The 21,985-nt window shown below is 37.4% G+C and overlaps 1 protein-coding gene across 3 annotated transcripts in view; it reads left to right on the forward strand.

Moving 5' to 3' along the window:
• The first annotated feature begins 1,970 nt into the window (after positions 1–1,970).
• MIA2 (MIA SH3 domain ER export factor 2) overlaps positions 1,971–21,985 on the forward strand; it is a 36,439-nt gene continuing 16,424 nt past the window's right edge. Inside the window, exons 1-15 of one of the 3 annotated variants that reach the window (XM_080595477.1) lie at positions 1,971–3,081; positions 4,349–4,482; positions 5,777–5,863; positions 6,196–7,360; positions 8,265–8,324; positions 9,327–9,566; positions 9,701–9,801; positions 13,257–13,388; positions 15,048–15,069; positions 15,174–15,262; positions 15,620–15,691; positions 16,441–16,551; positions 16,902–16,973; positions 17,386–17,490; positions 21,406–21,528. In XM_080595477.1, coding sequence (XP_080451603.1) covers positions 2,967–3,081; positions 4,349–4,482; positions 5,777–5,863; positions 6,196–7,360; positions 8,265–8,324; positions 9,327–9,566; positions 9,701–9,801; positions 13,257–13,388; positions 15,048–15,069; positions 15,174–15,262; positions 15,620–15,691; positions 16,441–16,551; positions 16,902–16,973; positions 17,386–17,490; positions 21,406–21,528 — 2,628 coding nt within the window. In that variant the 5' untranslated portion in view covers positions 1,971–2,966. The remainder of the gene's footprint in view (positions 3,082–4,348; positions 4,483–5,776; positions 5,864–6,195; positions 7,361–8,264; positions 8,325–9,326; positions 9,567–9,700; positions 9,802–13,256; positions 13,389–15,047; positions 15,070–15,173; positions 15,263–15,619; positions 15,692–16,440; positions 16,552–16,901; positions 16,974–17,385; positions 17,491–21,405; positions 21,529–21,985) is intronic. The other 2 variants (XM_080595475.1, XM_080595476.1) reach the window with 2 other exon arrangements.

Below are 21,985 nucleotides of genomic sequence, written 5' to 3' on the forward strand. Positions count from 1 at the left end.
ACATCTCAAGTCAAGAGAACTGTGTTTTAAGTGTTTTTGTTATGAATTGTATCTTTCCATGTATTTGTGCAATATTATACACAGTGAACCTTACATTCTGTATGAAACCTTTTGGTGCTATCATAAAAATATAATCAAAACTGTCTATACTGTTGTTATAAAATAGGTGTTGATTTTTATGTACTTAAGAGAGTTTTTATATTAGCTTATGATCTTTGTTATCTCTATGGTTCATGCAGATACTGAATGGTCTAGCAAACACAACATCTCCATATTTATACAGGATCATATCTTGAGTCGTTCAGTGAGCCATACTAATCAGTTTATTTAAATCAAACCATTAATTCTGACTTGATTCTTCTAACTAAAGTTATTAGTTACTATACTACTTATGACTAAAATTAGAAGCTTAATGCTTATAGTTACTAAGATATGATTTCCAAAAAATTAAATAGTTGTATTCTAAGGAAAGCTGTTCACATTAGTTCTTTTTCATTAGCATTGTTTGTTTTTGCATATATAATAGTATTCACTTCTGTTGCTTCAGTTCTGCAGAAGTGTCCAACTTCTACTCACTAAATAAATAAAGTGAAATCTCACTCTACCTGCTGTAAAGTTTTCAACTTTGTCCTTTGGAAGCCAGCTATGATAAACTCCCTGTGTCTTTAGCTTTGACTTTAGTTCAAAGGTGATTAGAGCTTACATTTGTATAACATCTGCAAGCGTGAGATTTACACCCTGAAGAAAAGAACATTTGATATAAATGTACTTTGTTATTGAAGTTGTATTAGAAGAACAAATTACAGAGATCAGAGCACTGCTGATCAACCTTTCAGCAGCTTCAAACCTAGAAGAATGATTGTTGAGACTAAGCTACACAATAAGCAGTGCCCAGAATAATTTGAAAACTGCGGATGTAGATGAAACATTGCAATTCATCCTAGCTACTCCATTTATAGCATCTCCATACAAAGACTTGAGACTTAGTTTGGGTGTCCATATGAAAAGTCAGAGCCATTGTGAGAGCTATTTTGACAAATGCAATGTATAGATCTCAAGGTGTGGGTCCTTCAGTTTGCCCTCCAACACAAACTTGCTGAACTATGTAATTTTAGGTGTTAGAATGTCTGGCTTTACCATTTTTATGAGAATCACCTCTTGGTTACCAAGGCCAAAAAGGGACTATTGAGCTTTCTAAGATCATGATTGTTTTTTTGCCTTACATTCCATGGTCATTATGCAGCATTATGAAAGATTCTTCTGACCAGCTTATAACCTTGTCAGGATAAAAATTCTGTCCTTTTTTTTTTGATTTTTGTATGACACTTGGTGATAGACAATCCCCCTAATATAAAATTCTTCTGTAGTTCTTCCCACTCCCCAGTATAATTTTTTATATATTCCTTCTTACTAGTCCGCCCTAATCTGTACAGGTTTGGGAACCAAAAACTTGCCCATTTTTTCACAAATTCAAAGAAACTTGGTGAGGAGATGTTTCAGCTGCTTGGCATTCTATCTTTCTATTTCTCTCCCCTTCACCTACTACAGATAAACCTGGAGGACCCCAGGAAAGGTCCTCAGTCACTGGCACTCTAAGCAGCAGAAGAGGAGTGGAGGAGAGAAACAACTGGGAATGGGGCTGCATCAAAACTATTGTGGGGAGAGCGCTGGGGTACAGATCTATCATGTGTTTGCCCTGGTGGGTGCGTGCAACAGTTCTCTGATGGATTACCTAACAGCAGGGGCGGCTGGTGTGTTGGTTCATAGGAGAGGCCTGTCTGGCTATCAGGTCATGTGGCAAAGGAAGGGGGCAAAGTGTTAGATTGCAGCTGGAGGACGTCATCCACCGTGATTTCTTTGTTTACAGGACATTGCTGGTCAAAGCGTCTCTGGCTGCAGTGCACTTTGTGCCCTCTCTCCCGGCCTCCTGTAGACGATTTGTTTGCTGGCTCATAGATCAGTGAGCATCCGTGTCTGGCAGGTTTGGGTTGTGGAGCAGGAGAGAGGGGGAACTATGCTGCAAGTAAGATACAGCTTAGGTTCACAGAAAAAAAAAGCAAAGCAAAGTCTGTGTGAGTCATGCCCAGGACTGAAGGAGGGGCAGGATTGCTAGGAAGCGTGTAACTGCAAATATTATCAGCTTGGGAGGGAATACGGGTTCTTGGGATGCTATCAGGAAGGGAGAGGGTAGAGGCTACCCTATGTAGGACAGCTGGAAATGAAAGATGAAGGCCCTAAGATGTATCGTGCATAGTCGACCAAGGACATTCGGGGCAATGCTGTGAAGCATTTCAAGCAAAGCTTACTTGTAAAGCAGATCACTCTGTAGGGTTGCATTTATAATGTAACTTCATATCTATATAAGCTGTGTACAACTTCCTGCACAACTACCACTTTAAAGCATAACCTGTATTTGAGAAAATTATTTATAACTCCATTGGGTGATAGGTTGCTAGGAAACAGTAGGTATTTCTTATAAAGCAGGACATATCTGCTTAGATCTGATGCGTTGCTCTGTGATATATGACGTGGAAATGATGTATAAAATTGGTAGTTCAACTTAACATCAGATGTTAAAAATCCCATAATCCAGAAAAAAAATTAGAACCGATATTGAATTTCCCTGAACAGAGTCTTCCGTAGACTTGATAGCAAAAATCCTCTCTGATAGAGGCTAAATTTTTATGTGGCTAGAACTGGTTTGTTTGTATTCAAAACATCAGTCTGGCTATCAGAACCAAGTTAATTATTAAACATATGTGTATAATCAGGACAACTGACTTGGCAGATTATTAGCAGAGTTAGCATAGTGTACTTTTGCTTTGGCAGATGAGGGAAGGGAAATGGGATTATAACTTCATTTGCGATTTTTTTTGTTAGGCTAAGAAAAGTAATGTAGAATATACTTGTACTCTGCAAATGAATTAAGTTTTCACAGTTTCAGTGCATTCTAGGTTTACTAAAAAATGTCGAGAGTATTGGATCAGAGAATTGTGCTGCTAGTAATTTCATTTATAACAAGTCTGCAGAGTACAAAGGTACTTTCAGAATGGAAGAAGTGTGGTGATCGGGAATGTGAGAGTAAGTAAAAATCTTTTTTCTAAAGGAGTTTATATACATGTAGTTATTACAGACCATAACGTTGAGATTAGGAACAAAGCACTGAATGAAACTAAGTAGCTGCAGAAAACATTTGTTGTCCATATACTAAGTTTATGAAAAAAGGCTTAAATTTTTCAAACGACAAAAAAGTTATTCCTGAAAAACCTACTTAAGGGATCGTGTTGTGCAAGTATATAAAGATTGAAGTTCAGTTAAAATAAAATACTCTTTAATAGCTAATTTTTCTCAGGTTTCCTCAAATATTCAGCATAAAGCAACTTTAAAGTATTTTTAACTCATTCCTTACAGGTACAAGGGTAATTAAATGTATATATATATGGTAGGCTATATACTAATATAGAACGTATTTTTTGTTTACAGTATGTTCATAGCCTATTCTCCAATACTGTATTTTTTCTATTCTAAGCAAGCTGTGTTTTTGTTGTTGTTCTTTTCTTTTTTAATCCTTCTCTAAAGACACTGTTAATGTATCTTTTTTCTTCTTTAACATGAAGTAAGAGCAGTAACTAGTTATGAAGTTCCTGGGGATTAAATAGCTCTGCAGAAAGTTGTCAGACCAGCTCTTGAGACACCGGTGGGCAGCAATAAATAAAGGCATTTCCACACAGAATGCTCAGATTTCCTCTGCTCATAGATTTATTTCCTGTGGAGCCACTCCAATTTCACCAGGTTCTGGATGTTCAGGGATGTCTGTCTTAGGGCAGCACGTGGCATGGGCACCAAACTGACTAGAGCACATCAGTGGAGGTTTTTATGGTAGATAAACCATGATTTTTATGATAGGAGATAGAGGTGGGAACAACTAGAAAGCAAAGTCATTCAAATTGAATTGTAAATTTTGTTTTTGACAATGTGTTTTGGTTTGTTACTAGAGCTTAACTATTTTCTTTAAAATATATATTCAAAATCCCTGCAATTACAGCTAGATTTAACTTGCAATTTCTGAAATATAAAATTATAAATATGCTTGGGAAATATTTTTTAGCTGCTTAGATCTGTGTTTAATAGTTGAACTTACTAATTATCCACACAAATTTCAACCTTGATAGCTTGGATGAACAAGTACTGAAAAACAATGCCCGTATAGGACCGGAGCTTTTATTTTGTTGATGTACTTACAAACATTTTAATGTGTATCTACATAACAGACTTCTTCAATAACATATTTGACTTCAGACAAAGTGGCTATAATACTTACTTGTTTCTTTCTTCCTGCATATTCCAGCGGCAATGAGCAGAGTTCAAGCCACTACAGATTACTCAGGGCCTGATTGCCGGTATCTTAACTTCAAAACAGGGGAGGAGATAATTGTATACTCCAAACTTTCCAGGAAAAACGAAAATTTGTGGACAGGAAGTGTAAGTATTTGAATCTGATAGACTTTCTGCATAAATAATTTAGATAGCATTGTAATAGCAGTCTGCTTGCTTCTAGGGATCTTCCATCTCTTTCTTAACGTTAACCAGTTGTGGATCAACATCGTGTTTGGGAGATGGGTCATTGTTGATATCTTTCTATGAAAGGGAAAATCAAATCTGGCCATAGATTACTCATGGAGAAACAAAGTCAAGATCAGAATCCAAGTTTTTTGACTCCTTCATCTAATCATTTGGCTGGAATGATTACATCTTGTTCCCTTTAAAAACCTTCAGGTCTAGTGAGCCAGGTACCTACCTACAGGTCTGCAGGTAAGGAGATTTTACAGTTGCTTAATCGGCAATTCAGAACTGGGACATTTCTTGAGCACTGAACTGTGAAGACAAGTTCCCAGAGAAGTTATCGCACACATTTAATGGTTTGGAACAATTGACAATGTAGTTAGAACAGCTACGAAGTTATGCTGTAGTTAAAGTTATGGTATAGCTAAAAAGCAATGGATGCACTGATCCAAATCCAACTGCTAATAAAACCATGTAAATGCTTCAAAACCAGAAAATATTGGTTATGGTGGTGATTTCTGTTTTGTTTTTGTTTGTTTTTCCCAAATGATATGTAACATTTATTATTTACCAGTGACATTCATATGTTCTTTCTGCATCTTAGAGTATCTTTGCAGGTACTTCATTCCTTCTTGCTGTCCAAGATGTATTCCTTCATTAAAGGCTACATGCAATGCTTTGTTGTAAAGCTAGTGGTTGGTTTTTTGGTCGGACTGACTCTTACTTGTGTTTGCATTATTCTTTTGGGCATTATCATCTATTTATGTTCTGCAGTGTTGTTGTCTTCGTTGCCATTTTCTCTTCAACAGCACGTGGCCTTGTACCTGGATTTCACATCCTACTTTCCTTGTAACTTTTTATGGGTCATTAGTTATTAACGTGTAATTGTTCTCTAACTTGAGTAGGTGGAAACTTTGCATCTGATTCTATTAGGAGCTAGCTGAGACCATCTGTGTACATAATACTGTGCTTAGTTAAGGACTGTTAAGACTACAGAAAATAATAGTTGGAATAATATTCTTCTTTCTGAAGTAGCAAATGGAACACTTTACTGAAGGAAAAATAAATCATTTTCTGACCAAACAAAATGAAGGGGATGGGGGGCAGTCCTATAAACTTACTGTTTGTTCGTACTTTTTTAGCATATACGCAAGCACCTAATATACTTACCACTACAGTTTAAATGCTCTCACTCTTTTTATATTTCTTACAGAAAGGAAAAGATTTTGGATATTTCCCAAAAGATGCTGTGAAGGTTGAGGAAGTTTTAATTGTAGAAGAAGTTGAAGTGCTCACCAAGGTAAATCAAAATCACAAGATTATCCAATATAGTTCACAGCTATTGAAAATCTAATACCCAGTTAGAAGTTCAAGTTTCAATATATATTTTATTTCAGGTAATTCAAAACATGGCTCCTTTCTTATTGCACCATTTGTGTGTTCATTGTCCTCTAAGATAACGTTTTATCAAATAAATGTTATAGAAGCATTAGGAATAATATAATTACTTACAGTACTTTGTGTAAGACTATACATACACACAGGAAGAGAATAAAGATACTTTACTGTGCTACACAGCACTGTAGAAAATTATACATTAGAGCATTTTAAAAGTTAATATTGTTCTTTTAGGAAACTGATTTCCTTTGCCTTGATGGAGATGAATATGTTTTTGAAAATGAAGACAGTGCATTACTTGACCCCAACAAAGAAAGTGAATATTCAGCATCTGATGCAGAATCAAAGCTCCAAGAAAATGAACTCTTAAATCATATAAGAGACTCCAACCAAAATGAAGAAGGAGTTGAATCAGTTTTTGGAAATGATTCCAAGGAATCTCAAAGTCAGGAGGAGTCTGCAAGCGAAAAGTTGGTTACTGAAAATGAGAATAGAAACGAAGACGCTGAGCAGCCAGAAATTCAAGACAGTCTCCCATTAAAACCCATTCCAGCTCAGTCTAGTTGGATCGTTTCCGATATTGCAGGATGGTTCACCACAGGAAATAAAAATGATGAAGAGACCTTAAAAGCAATTACTGAATCTTTAGAAGAAAATAGTTACCGAGGCAGAAAAATAGTAACTGCTGAAAATGAGTTAGAGGAGCCAAACGATAAGGAGGAACAAGAGCCTATAGCATCTGGTTGGTTTCAGGGTGGACTGACGGACTTTCTGTATTTTGGTAAAGAGAAAGTGGATGTTGGTCCTGTATCAGAAAAAAATGATCCAGAGGTCTATGATGTTCCTGGTGTGGATGGACACTCCGATAATGAACATGAAACAGCAGTCATGGAGTTATTGATAGAAGAGCAAAATATTGAAAGCCAGAAATCCCAATCAAATTGGTTCAATTTGGGTTTAAGTAATGTTCTAAATTTTGGGCATGCTGAGAAAGATACAATTGCTACGGAAGATCAGCAAAGCAGAGCAACAGAAAATAAAGCAAGTAAGAATGAAGAAATGCAGACTTTAAACCAGAAAGTATCACGCATGGACAAAGAATCAAAGGAGACAGTTAAAGCAGTGACGGATGAAGATGAGATTTATGCAAAAGAAATAATAGATTCAAACAGTAACATGCCAAATGCTGGGGAGATACCAGCAAGTGTGCATGCTCTTAGTGACACCAAAAGCACCTCAAGTAGCACTGGATCATATTTTGATATACTAATTGGCAACAAAGAAGAGCCAGTTGAACCTTACCATTCAGAACAAGAATTGGTATCGGAAAGCCAACTGCTGAAAAACACTGAAGCTAAAATGAGAAATCAAGAGTCAGAAAGCAACTATGGCCATTCAGGTTGGTATGAAAATCTGTAATTGCTTTATTAATTATAAAATAGATGTATATGATAATCAACAGGGACATGAATCAACTGCATCAGATCGTATTTCTTCTCAGTCCATCTCAGAATTGTGATCCCTTAGACAAAAAATACAGAAGAAAAGTCTGTCATCTGATGAATAGAGACATTTCTTCTCTTTTAGTCATTTTGCAGATGTAATAAAGTTTCAGAGTTCAATAGCCAAAGGAGAGAAAGTGCAGTGTTTGCAGGAGGATGTGCTTAGTTGTTCCAGTGCTAAAGGGGTGAAAGTCAGGAAAATGCCAATATAAGACCCTGTCTCCAAAGACACTCTACATTTACCTTCAAAATTTAATTTAGAAAATTCAGTGGTTTCACAGGCACAAGATTTTTCTTCTAGTGAATATCACCTGATCTCAAAAGGAGCCAACTGAAGAAAAAGACAGTACGTGTGAGTGAGGAAACATCAGTCAGGAAATTGGAACTTAGCTGCAGGGAAAAAAAACAAAAATGTAGACAGTTGAAAAAGTGCAAAAAGAGCAAAATAACTTCAACACTTGTATACAAGAATCTGTAAATTCAGAAAATTAATTAGTTATGGGGACAATCCATGCAGCAAGTAGATCCCTTCTTAATGTGACACAAGTCTTACTCTGGATACACCTGAGAAAGGCAGAGTGGTCAAATGCTGTGATACAGAACAAAATTGAACCTCAAAAAGCCAATTCAGAATGCGTGGTGATATAAAAGAGAAAATTCATAAACCAGGTAATAAAAACGAACTAGGATTTTTTATGGAAACAACATCAAAGATTTCAGGTAGTGTATTTTTACTGATGAACAGGATCAGAAATCCGAGTCCCAAGAATTAACTCAAGACTAGTGACTTCCATTTGACAGGTACCAAAACCTCAGAAGAAAGTGGCCACTTGGAAGAGATATGGAGTTTGAGAAAGGAAGGTAAAATCTCTTGCTGAGAATTGAAGAACCAAATTTCCATGATGAAAAAGGCCTCAGTTGAAGCTGTGATAAAATACTATAGGTAAAGAAACCGAAGGCACATCAAATGAGATTAAACATATTGAATCAGATAAGAGTAATGCAGGTACCTCCAAAGAGAATAATCTTTCACTTCAGCTGACAGTGCAAATGAACAAACAGAACATTTAAAAAAAACAAAACAAAACAAAAAAACACTCCACCAGATCAGTAAAAAATAAGACAGCATTTGTGTTCTTGCTGATAGCTTTTCAGTAGGGAAGGTACAAACTGAACAAATCCCTGTGAGCATGCAACATCATCACAGAAACGATGCAGAAGTAGCACTTGAAGATTCATGTTCCCAACATGAGTTTCTGGTATCAGAGAATAGATTGGAGGACAGTCTTAATCCAGATCTCAGAAAGAAATAGAAAAATCACATGATATAGTAAAAGAAGATTGCTCTGTATCATCAGATTTAGGATCATCTGTGCCCATCAGCTGAAGCCTGTATGACAGTGCAAGATACAAAAACACAGAAAATGAACCTGAGCTCTGGAAAGCATCAGAAAAGCTTTTACCCCAGAAGCCCACAAAATAGAAGACAATTTTAAAGAAAAAAATATCATTATAGCTAGTCTTCTAAAACCCCTCAAGCTAGAAAGCAAGGTTGCTGTTTAGAAGGAAAAAAAATCAAAAACGAGCATATTATTTTCTTAATATTTATTTACTGCACTGCAATACCAGTTTTGCTTAAAACTCTATCCTCCAAACTCCACTCTGAGACAATGATTTGAACTAGCATTGCTTAAATTATAAATCTGCAGCACATTTTTAATCTAATAGAGCACTCGGTTTTAAGTTGAGGAAAATGTTAAAAAAATGTAAGATCAAAATCTCAGTGGAGGTTAATGTCTTGAGGGGAAAAAAGCTGTGAATGGGTAGTTGAATCTTCTGAAAATAAACATTATGTCCTTTCAGAATTATTTGCAGGAATAGGCAGTAAACGAAAACTTCTAGAAGAAATGCCAAAGGAGAAATATGAAATGAATGGAGCTGTTGACGGTGAATGCAACAGTGATCAACATTCAAATGGAATAGTAATTCCTTCAGTAAATTCTGAAGAAAAAATACCTAGCCCAGTAGCTGATTTTCCACTTGATGGTGAAAAGCCTTTCTCAGATGACATTTTCCAAGTTCAGAGCTACATCCCAAGTAATGGTATGTGAAAAAAATCCTAATTTGAAGGAAAACAATTTTGAAATCTCAAAAAAACATTAGTTGGAATTGTATTATGCTGACCACTGTAGTATAAAATCTTTTTTGTTTGTTTGTTTTCCTTATAAACAAACCAGAAGGAGGCTGGATATATCAGATTCTTCTGTGCTTGGATGCTCTTGAGATTACCGAGTTGATGAAGTCTGTATTTTCAGCAATGACAAGTATTATCAAAAAGGTAAGGGTTCTTTATGTGATAATATTTTTGAAATTGGTGCAAAATTAAGCCAGTTGTTAGCCATGTTCTGCAGTGCAGTTCTGACAGAGGAGAGAAGGAAAGAAAAATTATTTTTAATAAAACCTTTGCAGTCCCCTTGCTTCTAGGAATATCTGATACTAAACAAGAGACAGCTGGAAAAAAGAAAATGTCAAGCTGTTCATCTGCTTCTGTTTGCAATTCAGAATCTGATGAACTCAGCTTTTTTTTTCCCTTTTTTTTTTTTTTTTTACTTTAGGGAACCATGAGTTTCATTATAGTTCTCATGGCAGGACTGATTTGCATGGACTTAGAAAGCTTGGTTGGGATAAGTAAAATAAACAGAATACTTCTATCGCTTTTAAAAATATAATTTCAAAGTTTTGATTTCCAAAGATTCACATCAGTCATGACTGCATTAAAATATTTCTCTAAGGAAATATTTAAAATATAAAATGGGATTATGATTGCTGTGGGGATGTCTCAAATATCAAAATGTAAAATTTCAATTATAAGGATAAGGGTTTTTTATTTTAGATGAAAGTCCTAAGATTGCCTAAATACACCCTTCACAATTAGGTTAACCAAATTAACCTATTAATTCGCTAAGGTACAACTGGAAGGAGGAAGTTTTAGTCTAGCCTCTCTCCACTATGACCTGCCCATGTCCTCTGCTAGGTAAGCAGAAAGCTCCTTCCAGAGTAGCCTCAGCTGCTTCTCCACCTGGAAATTAGCCTCTTTTCTGCCACTTTCATCTAAGGCAGGTTTGCCTCTCCAACCCAGCCCTAATTTCTACATTTCTGCTAAGAAGGGAAAAAAAAAGGGGGGGGGGGGGCAGGGAAGAGCATTCTTCTGTGTTCATCTGAGGAGCATATAGTATGGGTAAGAGGTGGAAGAGAGAAAGGACTTCTCCAGGAGATAGGAATTAGAGATGGGATAAAAGTGAAGCATGGGAAACAAGACTGGAGGGGCCTTGGGTGAAAGGGGTAAGTTTCTGGAAGAGTCAGCTTTGGAAGAGGAGGGGAGAGTTTTGAATACATTCATTTTAGGTGAAGGCATTCATGATTTACGTGAAGGGAGATGCTTGAGGACGGTGGAGCCAAAGGATTGATACCAGGCAAATATAGGGAAAGGAATTCATTGGAAACCTCATGGAGAGAACTTATATGGGAAATAATGCCTGGGAAGGAATAGTTGGGAAATATGTATAGGTCTGCTCTGTAGTCTGCTAATGGAGTGAAAAGTCATAAATGCAAGTTAAGGCCTTCCAGGTGAGGAGATGATTTGGAGTGAAACTGGAGAGGGTGGGCTTGGGGGGGAAACAAAAGCAAATTAATTAATGAAGTGAGATTAAGTTCAGCACTAGGGACAAAGTGAAGGGGACTTTACCAGATATTAATCGCACAAAAAAAAAAGTGTTGCCAAAGGAATATGAGAGAAGGTAGACAATGTTGCACTATCCCCTCTAGACAGAAGGGTAATATCAGATACATGGTGGTATATGGTAAACTTTATCAATTTGACACTTTGATTTTAACTTTGTCTGTTTCGGTTGGGTGACTGAAGTTTAAGAACCACACGTTATTTTACCTGATTTCCAGGTAAAAGCAGACTTTAATAGATTTTGGCCAAGTCACAGCCTAGGAGAAAAAAGAAGAAGGGTTTTGCTTTCTTTCTAGTGAAGCAGACTGGATTTCAGTGCTCATCGATAGTTTGCTGCTTTGGCAACTCTCATTTTTGTGGTGTTTGATATGATTAGGATAGCCACTTTCACCTTTTTACCTGTCACTTTTTTGGTGGTAGTTTCACATGCAAGTCATTCACCTTGCATTGTGAAAATAGAGTTAGCATATGTAAAAATGTAGTAAGTTTATTTTAAAAAAATAAGATAAAATGTAATTAAAAACGAAAAAGTCATAGAGAAGGAGGTGGCCAGGAGCCCTTTGCCGTGTGTCCCAGCGGGCGGGCGCCGCCGCCTGTCACCGGGCCACCTGTTGCCCCTCCCCGCGGTGCCAGTGTCACAGGAGCGGGGACAGCGGCCGGGGCGAGCTCTCCGCCGAGGGAAGCGGCCCAGCCGCCGGTGTTTTTATTTTTGTAAGGCTCTGGTTTTACACGGGGAAAATGGAAGGAGCGGAGGTAAGCGTCGCCGAGAGTGGCCGGCCTCTCACGAGGCGCCGGGGCCGGGCGGTGAGGGGCCGGGCGCTGAGGCGCCGCGTCCCCCCCCCGTAACTCCCTCATCGCGGCCCAGCCGCAGCGCCCCCCTTCACGCCGCAGTGGTACGGCCCGCCGCGCTGTCCCGCCTGTTCCCCTTTCCTCCCGCAGCAGTGTTTTTTTTTCCTTCCCCCCCCCGTCCCCCGAGGCAGTGGTAGGGGCCGGTTGCCAAGCGGCGAGCCGGAAGGGGGCCGAGCCGCTGGTGGGCCCGCGCCGCGCCAAGATGGCGGCCGCCGGCCGCGGGGGCGCCCTGGACGTGGCGGCCGCCGGGCTGTGGCTGGGGCTGCGGGACGCGGCGCGGCGCTACTGCCGCTCGGCCCTGGAGGGGGCGCGCAGGGTGAGTGCCGCAGCCCCTCCGGGCCGGCTGGTGCCCGGTGCCGGGGAGCGGCGGGGCCCTGGGACCGGAGGGGGAGCGGAGGGAGGCGGCTCCCGGTGCGGCGGGGAGCCGGGCGGCGTCTCCCCGGCCTGCCTCGGGGGCCGGCGGCGGTTGGGGACGCGCTGCCCGTGTCGTCCTGGGTGGCGGAGGTGGGGGCGAGCAGGAAGGGGGCCGAGAGCACGCCCGGGTTTCTGAACCCCCTGCGCCCCCCGGTTGTCCTGAGGTACCGGTGGTCTGAGCGTTTTGTGAGAGAAATGGGGACTGAGGCTTCGTGGTACTGCAACACGTTGTTAAACACGCGCTGCACGTAGTAAACGGCACCTGCGTTAAGCAGGTTATGTGTTTGCTTTGAGAAAACAGCGATATCCCTTTACATACAAAACGTGAGTGTATGTAAGTGTTTACACTGACTAACTCATTGATTGTTCATTTTAGTGTGAGGTTGGTTGAGCAGATTTTCCTACTAAACAACTTTTCTAACAGCAAATCATAAAATACTGGCTGGTATTGACTCTTTGAGTACTAAAACATAGACAGTCTGAAGAAGAATTCACTGTAATTGTCAGGCTCAGAAGGAGAAGTACTCAGCGTTATTTCATCATCATCATATCTTGTTTGATCTTCTCTATTATTTATTTCTTCACTTAGTAATGTGTATATTAAATGTAAATGTGTACATTAAAAATCAAAAGCTTCTGTTAACCAATTCCTTGGAGTTCTGGAAAAAAAAACAGAAGTACAAGCCTGCACTTACTGCATTGTGTATTGATTTAATTTGCTTCTAATGTCTGTTTCTGTTGAAAATGTTATATTAATCTCCTTAGTTAAAACTTTTGATTTTATTTTTCAGGCTGTGGCTTCGCTGCCAGAGGAGATGAGACCTGGTCCTGATCTATATGGTTTTCCTTGGGAATTAGTGTTTTGTGCTGCCATTGTTGGAGCCTTTACAGTTTTCCTGTTCCTGTATAGAAGTTATCAGTCAGTAAGTGTTCAAATTGAAATTGTTACTGTTCAAGGTATCTAATGCTTCAGAATTTTAAATCTGTTGAGATTTAATTTAGATTCTCTCTAAAAACGGAGAAAATTTGGGAAGTAGCCTGTTCTGTCAAGATGGGAAGTGTTTGGATGTGTAGTGAGTGGCCGTTGTCAGTAGAGGAAATGAAATAAAACTCACAATAGTAAGACTTCCTCTTTCCTTCCCTTTTTCTATCTACACCAGACTTTAAAAGTCAGTCCTCAAATTATTCCCACAGGATATGGAGGTCTAATGGATGTATATATTGCTGTATGTATTGATGATGTATTTGACTGTGCTGGCTATAGCTAGATCACCTCAGGTTTTCCCCAGCTAACTTAGCAAAAGCAATCTGGATGGAGTCCCATCAAGGCAGGCATTTTAAACTGCTTTAGCCAATGACCTTGATTCTGTTTATTGGAATACTGAACTGATTTTGCTGTGAGTTGTTTGTGAGCATTAAGCTGATGTGTTGGAGAAATGTAGTACTGAAACCTCTTAAAACACATGTCAGATGATATTTTGAGGTATGGGTTGGTTTCAGTCATGAATGGGTAAGGATCTGAGCAATAACACCTGCCTACCAAACTCTCCCTACTAAAGAAATGAATTCAGTGTCCATAATTCAGTATTTAGTAAACTTCTTCATTTTTGCATGCTCTTAAGTAGTCAGAGTGATTTTTTTATTTTTTTTTTGGGCTGGGTTTAATGATGCTTTTGTTTGAAGATAGGCTGCGTAGCATTTTATTTTTTCAGATAAGAGCAATTGCATTTTTATTTAGGCTCCTAACATCTCCTTAGATCTGGAAAGATACCAATTATTCTGCAGCAGCAATTCAGATTGTCTGAAAGGGGGAGTCCGTATTTGTTTAAGCTAACAAATCTGTAATTTGTGTTATTCCTTGTATCTTTTAGCAGTTTGTTTTGTCTTTTGATTTTTTTTTACCTATGTTTCATTGCTTTAGATGCTATGAAAGATGAGTTTCAGCTGATACTTAAGTCACACAGCAACTCTAGTATTGTTGCTCCAAGATATTACAAGTTACTGACAGCTTTTTTGATCATCTGTACTTAAAACTGCACAGAGTGGTCTTCTGAAGAATGAATAGTTGCTTATTCAAAAGCAGTGGGGTTTGACTTTTTGTTCTTGGGGTTGATAGGATAGATGTAATTGTGTCTTCGCTCTACCCTTCTTACTTGGACTCCTTGGCTTCGAATAAGAAGGAAACAGGGAAAATCAGAGAGACTTCTTATACGTTATAGACATGATCAGAAGACTTCTTCTCAGCCGTGAGAGGAATCTTTTGTTGTAAAATCTTTGGTCCAGCCAACTTCTGCATGTCTTGTCCAGGCCATCTGTAACAGGTTTTGTCCTGTAGTTTGATTCTATGGCACTCACGTTGCAGCTGCTGATTTGGCACTTCCCACAGAGTTGTATGTGGGCACTTTGTGTTGGCAAAACTTTGTGTTGGCAGTAGTGGGTTATGTGACAGGAGCCTGTATTTATATTCCTTAAAATTCCGTGTTTAACCTGATCATAGAACCATAGACTAAAAAATTAGTTCTCAGATACTATGCAAGCGTGATTAATCAGATGTTTTCAAGTATTTATTCTTTTTATTTCAGGTTAGAAGTCGACTTTATGTAGGTAAGCTTATTTTTCATAGTTTGGAGCATGACTTTCTTAAACTTCTTTTTTTGCTACTTGTAATTATGTGAATGCTGCAACATTTAGCTGTCTATTTATTATAGGAAGGGAAAAACAGCTTGCCAACAAAATTGCTGAACTAGTTGAAGAGAAATGCAAAATTCTTGAAAAACTCAGCCTTTGCAAAAAAGAGGTAATATTTCTCATTAATTGCTTTCACATGTGTCACTTGATAAACTGAGCCAATTTCTGTATTTAAATTACTAAACTTAAGCCTGATTCTGTGATTCTGTGACTCAAAAATGTTTAAAATTTTTAAAAGTAATTCTTCAAATGCTTTTTCTGTGCATTTTATTGTGAATCACGTTGTCAGTGTGATCAAGGGTTTTTTTATGCCTCTCTGATAACGTACGCAGGCTAAGGTTGTCCTGATTTCTGGCAGGGTATATTTGTGAGGTGATGGCTATGTTTTGGACTAGAACATCATTATTTCTATTATTTAGGCACTTTTTTTTAACGTACATTCTGACATAAAGTATTTCTTTTTCAGTTTGAAGATCTAGAATCTTCTCTAAAAGATGACAACATTACGAAAGAATCAGCAGATGCAGCTTTTGTTGAGGTAAAACGATAAATAGAAATTATCTAGGCAATTTAAGGCAGTGTTTCAGGAAAATGCTATGCACATTAAAAACATAATTGCTTTGTGAGTATTGGTTTGCTAATCCTATGTTACTGAAAATAGCACAAAAAAGAGACTAAGAAAAGTTTTTGTAACAATTGAATTACAAGCAGAATGGAAACAAAATGATATTAGAGTAAATGACATTTCAGACAATATTTAATTACTTAAACAGTAAACTGTTCATGTTTCTAGCAGAGAGAGCACTGCATTAAACATGTTCTCATGTGATTCAATTCAAGTTTATTTTATAAGCTACTGGAGCACAGTTTAAAATTACCAGTGCTTTTAAGTGAAAGTCACACATAAGTAGAGAATAGCTTCACCTGTTAAGTAATAAAAAGAAAATCAGATGTAATTACATAGTTTATATCCCCCAAGCTTGTATTTGTAAAAGAGTTCCAAAAAAGTGAATCAAATACATCACAGGCTATATAACATCAAATCCACTATATAAAAAATGGATAGATTTGTTTTGTTCTGCAACTCAGACCCTATAAATCTAGTTGTTACAGGCTTTGTTAGCATACAAGAGTCTAGAGTACTTTGAGATTTATCCTTGATATTGTGATGTTTGTTAAATGTACTTTGTCATTTTGTATTAAAATGATATTTAAAACATACTTATATTCTTCCTACGTTGTTAACGTCAAGTGTTTTGTGTTAACTGTCAAAACAACTTGATTTAGGAAACGCATGAAAAACTGAACAAGTCAAACTCAGAACTCAACCAGGAAATTGCAAATCTAGAAAAAGAACTGGAAGAAGAAAAATCTAAGCAGTCAGAAAATGATAACTTGGTAAGAATAAAAATAATCCTGTCTTTGTTACGCTTACTCTTCTTAATGTTTTTTTATTATTCCTATGGAATTATACTGTCTATTATATTGTCTTATTGTCTATGGGGAAGACAAACTATTCTTTGTTTTTTTAAACAAAAATTATATTTCCCCGTTTGTGTCTCCTCAAACTCCCTGTGCCATACTGGAAAAATAACACCCATGTGACAAATGTTCAGAAAAAGAAGTCTTTTCCCTGATTTGGCAGTAGCAACCTTCTCAGTTTGAAATTTAAAGTAACTTCAGTAATTGCCTGAACTTTTTCAGTCAAATCTGTGGAAGAAGCTATATAAAAAACTAATAATTTTCAGGTGGCTGAAATTGAGGAGAGATTGGAGTCTTTAGAGAACAAAGCAAAATCTATTCAATCACAAGTTGATGAGGTATGTCCAATTCTTATCATTTGTTTTCAAATCTCCATAATTTCTCTATTTTCCATGTAGTTACATTTTCAAAATTTTGTCTATTGAGGGTGCAGAATTGATGTGCTCTGTAAACTAAGCAACATGCTAAGGCTTCTTACTTCTGTGCGATTTAATTTAGCAACTTTTAATTTCATATAGTGATTGGTATTTAGTGGGGAGTACCTTGTCTTTTCTTTACCCTTTTAATCCACAATGATACAGTGTTGCAAAACTTCAATCAACAAAGGCTGTTGAAATTGTGGGAAAAATGTGAGAATGTATATATCGTAAGGATAGAAAAGTTAAGAATGAGTACAGTAATACCATGGTGACCCTACTTGTTGTATCTTCACTTACACTGTTGAAACAATACTTCTTCCTTTCAATGTAGGCCAAGTCCACCCTAAAAGTGTATCAGATTAATACAGAGAGACTCAAGACATCTGTTCAAGATGCAGTAGATGAAAACTGCCATCTCCAGGAAAGTGAGAAACAGGTAGGTTCTTCCTAGTTAAATTCCTTAGAAATTTTATATTTTCCGCCAGCGCTGTGTAAACATGACTTTTGTAAGGAGTTCATTCTCCACGTCTGTGTTAGTATTCCTTGAGTGCTCTAGTAAATGGAATGAGGAAGAGGATATGCCTTTAAAATTAAGTTCTGTTGGAAAAACTTTGTCAAAGATAGTCTTATATTATTAAAAACCAAACAAAACTAATTCTAAAGAAACATCCAGAAAGATCAGTGAAAAAGTGAGCATGTAAGTAATGTGGGACTGATAAGAATTTTGCTGGGACCTGAAGGAAGGCAGAGAGATTTGAGCAAGTCTGCAGCTAGGATCCTCTGCATTGGCAGAGAGCAAATGCTTATATTTGATACAGAAAACAAAAAAAAAAAAATGAAGAAACTGCAATGTATGTAAAAGGCAGGTAGGAAACTTATTATAGTATCACTATGAATAAATTAGTGGAAAGTCAGATCGGTAATATGAAGATACAGAAAGGACTGTTACTTCCCAAATTTTAGCTGTTTATTTTCCTTCACGCTGTAGCTAGATCACAGAATGGCTTGGGTTGGAAGGGACCTTAAAGACCATCTAGTTCCAAACCCCCTGCCATGGGCTGGGACACCTTCCACTAGACCAGGTTGCCCAAGGCCCCATCCAGCCTGGCCTTGAGCACCTCCAGGGATGGGGCAGCCACAGCTGCTCTGGGCAGCCTGTGCCAGTGCCTCACCACTCTCTATAGTATTTCTTCTTCATATGTAATCTAAATCTTCCCCATTTTAGTTTAAAGCCATTCCCCCTTGTCCTATCACTTCGCTCCCTGACAAAGAGTCCTACCCCAGCTTTCTTGTAGGTCCACTTTAGGTACCAGAAGACCTTTATATGGTCTCCCTTTGGCCTTGTCTTTTCCAGGCTGAACAACCCCAACTCTCTCAGCCTGTCTTCATAGGAGAGGCATTCCAGCCCTCAGAACCTGAGAACAGATCCCAAAGAATGCTGGTTATTTTTAAAATGTTCAGTGTATGCAGTAGTCATTCAGTGCAATAACTAGTTTTACAATGAAATTATAATATTCTATAATTAAAACAAAAAATCTCAACACATTAAATGTTACACGGAATGTTTCATTTTTATAGATATGTGCTTCTTTTCCTGCCTGACGGATGATTGTTTTTGTTGTCTGAATTGTATCAAGGTACCTACCATGCAGAACTAGAGGCACAGGACTTTTGGTTTTGTCTTTTTCTATTGAAACATCTTATATCAAACATACTGATTCAAGGGGTAAAAAAAAAAAAAAATGGAAATAGAAAATTTACTGTTGGAGGAACATTCCAATTCTGCACAACTCTGTTCTCAGTAAAACTTTTTAGAAAGGGCGTATGTTTGGTTTCACAAAAAAAAAAAAAAAAAGGAAGTAGAAGATGATAGAATTATATTACATACTGTGAGTGGAGAAGCAGTAGATTTTGGTTTTATCACTGCGAGATTAAGTTGCTTAAAAATTGCTTTCTTTCAAGTGTCAAGATTTTTTTCAAATCTTTACATAAGTTTCAGTGAGAGGGATGTGTCTAATCTCGGTGCTTTATTTCAAATGTCATAGTATGTACTTAGATAAATTTAGAGAAGTAGAACTCAGTCTCAACAGTTTTTTTTTTTTTTTTCCTGGTAAATTCTTGGTTTCAGACAGAAATAATCTATTTCTTTTTGTGAAAGGAGTATTCTTTTTTTCCCCCACTTAAAAATAGGGCTTACAGTAAAGTAGTACTGAGTGCTGAGAATTACTCTACATTTTATATGCAATAATTTTCTATCAAGCAAGCCCAGGAAGAAAATCAGGAAAACAGCTTCCAGGAGGTAAATAACTTGTCAGGTTCTTAGATAAATAAGGTTTTTTGTATTCCTTCCAGATAAAATATCTTGGGTATAGTAGTTCCTTAACCACATTATTTAGGATGAATTCCTGCACTTTGTCATTAACTGAGCTTTGTTGCAGTGTTTAGTCATTTGAGAACATTTGTATATGTTGCGTTTTGCTCTGCTTTTTAGTGGATAAAGAACCTGGAAAGAGTTGATAGGACCTGATACCTGCTTTGTTTGTGTTTTCTTTTATGAGGTGGTTGTAAGCATGTAAATTAGTTTACTGTGTTAGAAGATCTATATCCCTTTTTTCTTTTTTCTTTTATTTTTTTGAAAGATGGAATTTCACTTATGCTCAAAAGGTAACAAAGATGTTCTTTGTTTACAGAAATTAGAGTGCTTTCTTCCTCTGTCCATTGGCACTAATGGGTCGTAATCTTCTGGCACATCATAGCTTAACCATTAAAACAGATGTGCTCTCTCGGATTGATGTGTCAGAGAAAGGATTGGGCCTTTTAGTTTGAACAAGGGAACTGTTAATGAACTCAGACTTCTTGCTTTATGTGGTGTTTTTTTCCCCTTCATTAGGAACATCAGAAATAAATGCTGCTTTAGCTCATTGCAAATCATTTCTTGTAATTCTTACAGGTATATAAAGTCAGGTCAATTTATTTTCTCTTTGGCTTCATGTGGAAGGACTCTCTTAAGGTTTAGCTTCCCTTTGAGGAATGACTTCATGATAAATGTAGTTGCCTGTGTATGTCTTCTGAGCAGCATTAGCAAAGAGTGTTTTTGTTTTATCTGTAATTTCTAGTTTGCCTGATGCTACAAATTCATATATGGCTTTTACTGCTTGAAAGGTGCAGTTGTGTGCCAAGTGGTGTTCATCCAATTCTAGTCACATACTTTGTTTTACACCTTTCATTTTATCTTTGATAACAAGTGTTCAGGCTTGTTTGTCTACTTGCATGGCAGTTCCCCTGTTTAACTCCCATTTTCTGGTTTTATTTTTAGTATAACTTTCACTTAGGTTTTTGTTGCTCAACCTAGCTGTTCCTTTCTGTACACTCACTGCTTTTAAATTGATTGCCTGTTGTACAGCTTTGAACAATATTCTTTTGACATTCTCTTAAAACAAATAGTTCCCCATGTTTTTGTACTGTATGTTTTGTCTTTAAAGCTTGCATGCATATCATTTTATTCTTACAATGTGAAGGCATGATTTACTTAGCTAATTTATTCCAGTGTTTTTTAATAAACTAAGTGCTTACATGTACTAATTGCTTTACTACTGTAAAGTACTTTTGTGAAATGAGATTTTACTAGGGAATATCTATCAAATGTAACCTTGCAATTTGCCTGTTGTTTAGGCAATGACAAAGACATGGCAATGTCTTTAGACAATGACAAAGATACATACAATTAAGTAATGATTACATGCAGTTGCTGTGATTTTCATTAATGGAAAAACTCTTTTTAAAATAAAAATTTAAAATGTCATTAAGAAGTGTGGAGGAGAGCAAGGGAGATAGTGTAAATGTACAAGTCTTGTGAATTTAAGCAGCTGTCTGAAAAGCTTCCAGATGTTCCTCACCTCACCGACCTCTCCTAGGTTGAGAAGACAGCTATAATTTCAAAAGTGTATGTGCATGTTGGGGAAGGAGTCTTCTCCCCTCTGTCCACTCCTCCCCAGTGTTCATAATTGTTTGTTACACAAATTGTCACTTTTTATATGCATCGCTGTTGTCACATCATGTGATTTTAAGTGAGTGGAATAGTAAATGAACCATTTTGCTATTTTTTAAATGGTCTAACAACTAATTACAAGAGTTATTGTAGTTATATCAATGGGACAATAACATAGAAGTCTTATATTTGAATCTTGAGACTTTGTCTTGTAGTCTTCTTGTTTAATTCATATTGGTGGATGAGAGGTTAAAATTCTGCTTTTGTGTATGTAGATAATATGCACAACAGACTGAAGTGCTATTCATCTTTGGTTCTTTGTTATAATGAATAATCACACTAATCTAGTATTTCCCTTTTTAGCTTTTAAAAGAAGCTGAAGGATGGGATGAACGATTTAGTGAACTAAATGAACAAACAAAAATGTTTGAATCATCTAAAACAGATATAGAAGAAGTATTGAAAAATAAAGAGAGTCAAGTCAAGGTAAATTATGACCGGTAGCACTGAATCGTATTATTCAGTCTGATGCTAACCATTAAGTTTCAAGAAGATATAACAAACTCTCCTTTTCTTAATATGTGTTAAGCTGGTTTTTTGTTTGATATGTCCATCCTCGAATGTCTCCTTTCCTGCTAAGCAAAAAAGGTTGCTTAGCAGCACAGTGGAGCAGTCTGACAGCCTTGGAAGACTGCAGGCTAAACAAGACCGTAGCACTTTTGGTTCTGATTGAGTATTTACTCTTTTTTGGAATTTGGAGCATGGGTTTTGGGGACTTATTGTTACGTGCACGTACCATATATGCCCAAGCCTTGTGAAAGGCTACTTACTTGGGTATTTGAGGTATCTTTGCTAGGGCATACCTGTTAACCTGCAGGTATATGTTTTAGTGGGAAGAGTAATGTCAGACATTTAGAGTCCTATAGATGAGGCTCGCTTAATC

Source organism: Anser brachyrhynchus (genome assembly GCF_964034855.1).
Source record: "Anser brachyrhynchus genome assembly, chromosome: 5".
Classification (NCBI taxonomy): Eukaryota; Metazoa; Chordata; class Aves; order Anseriformes; family Anatidae; genus Anser; species Anser brachyrhynchus.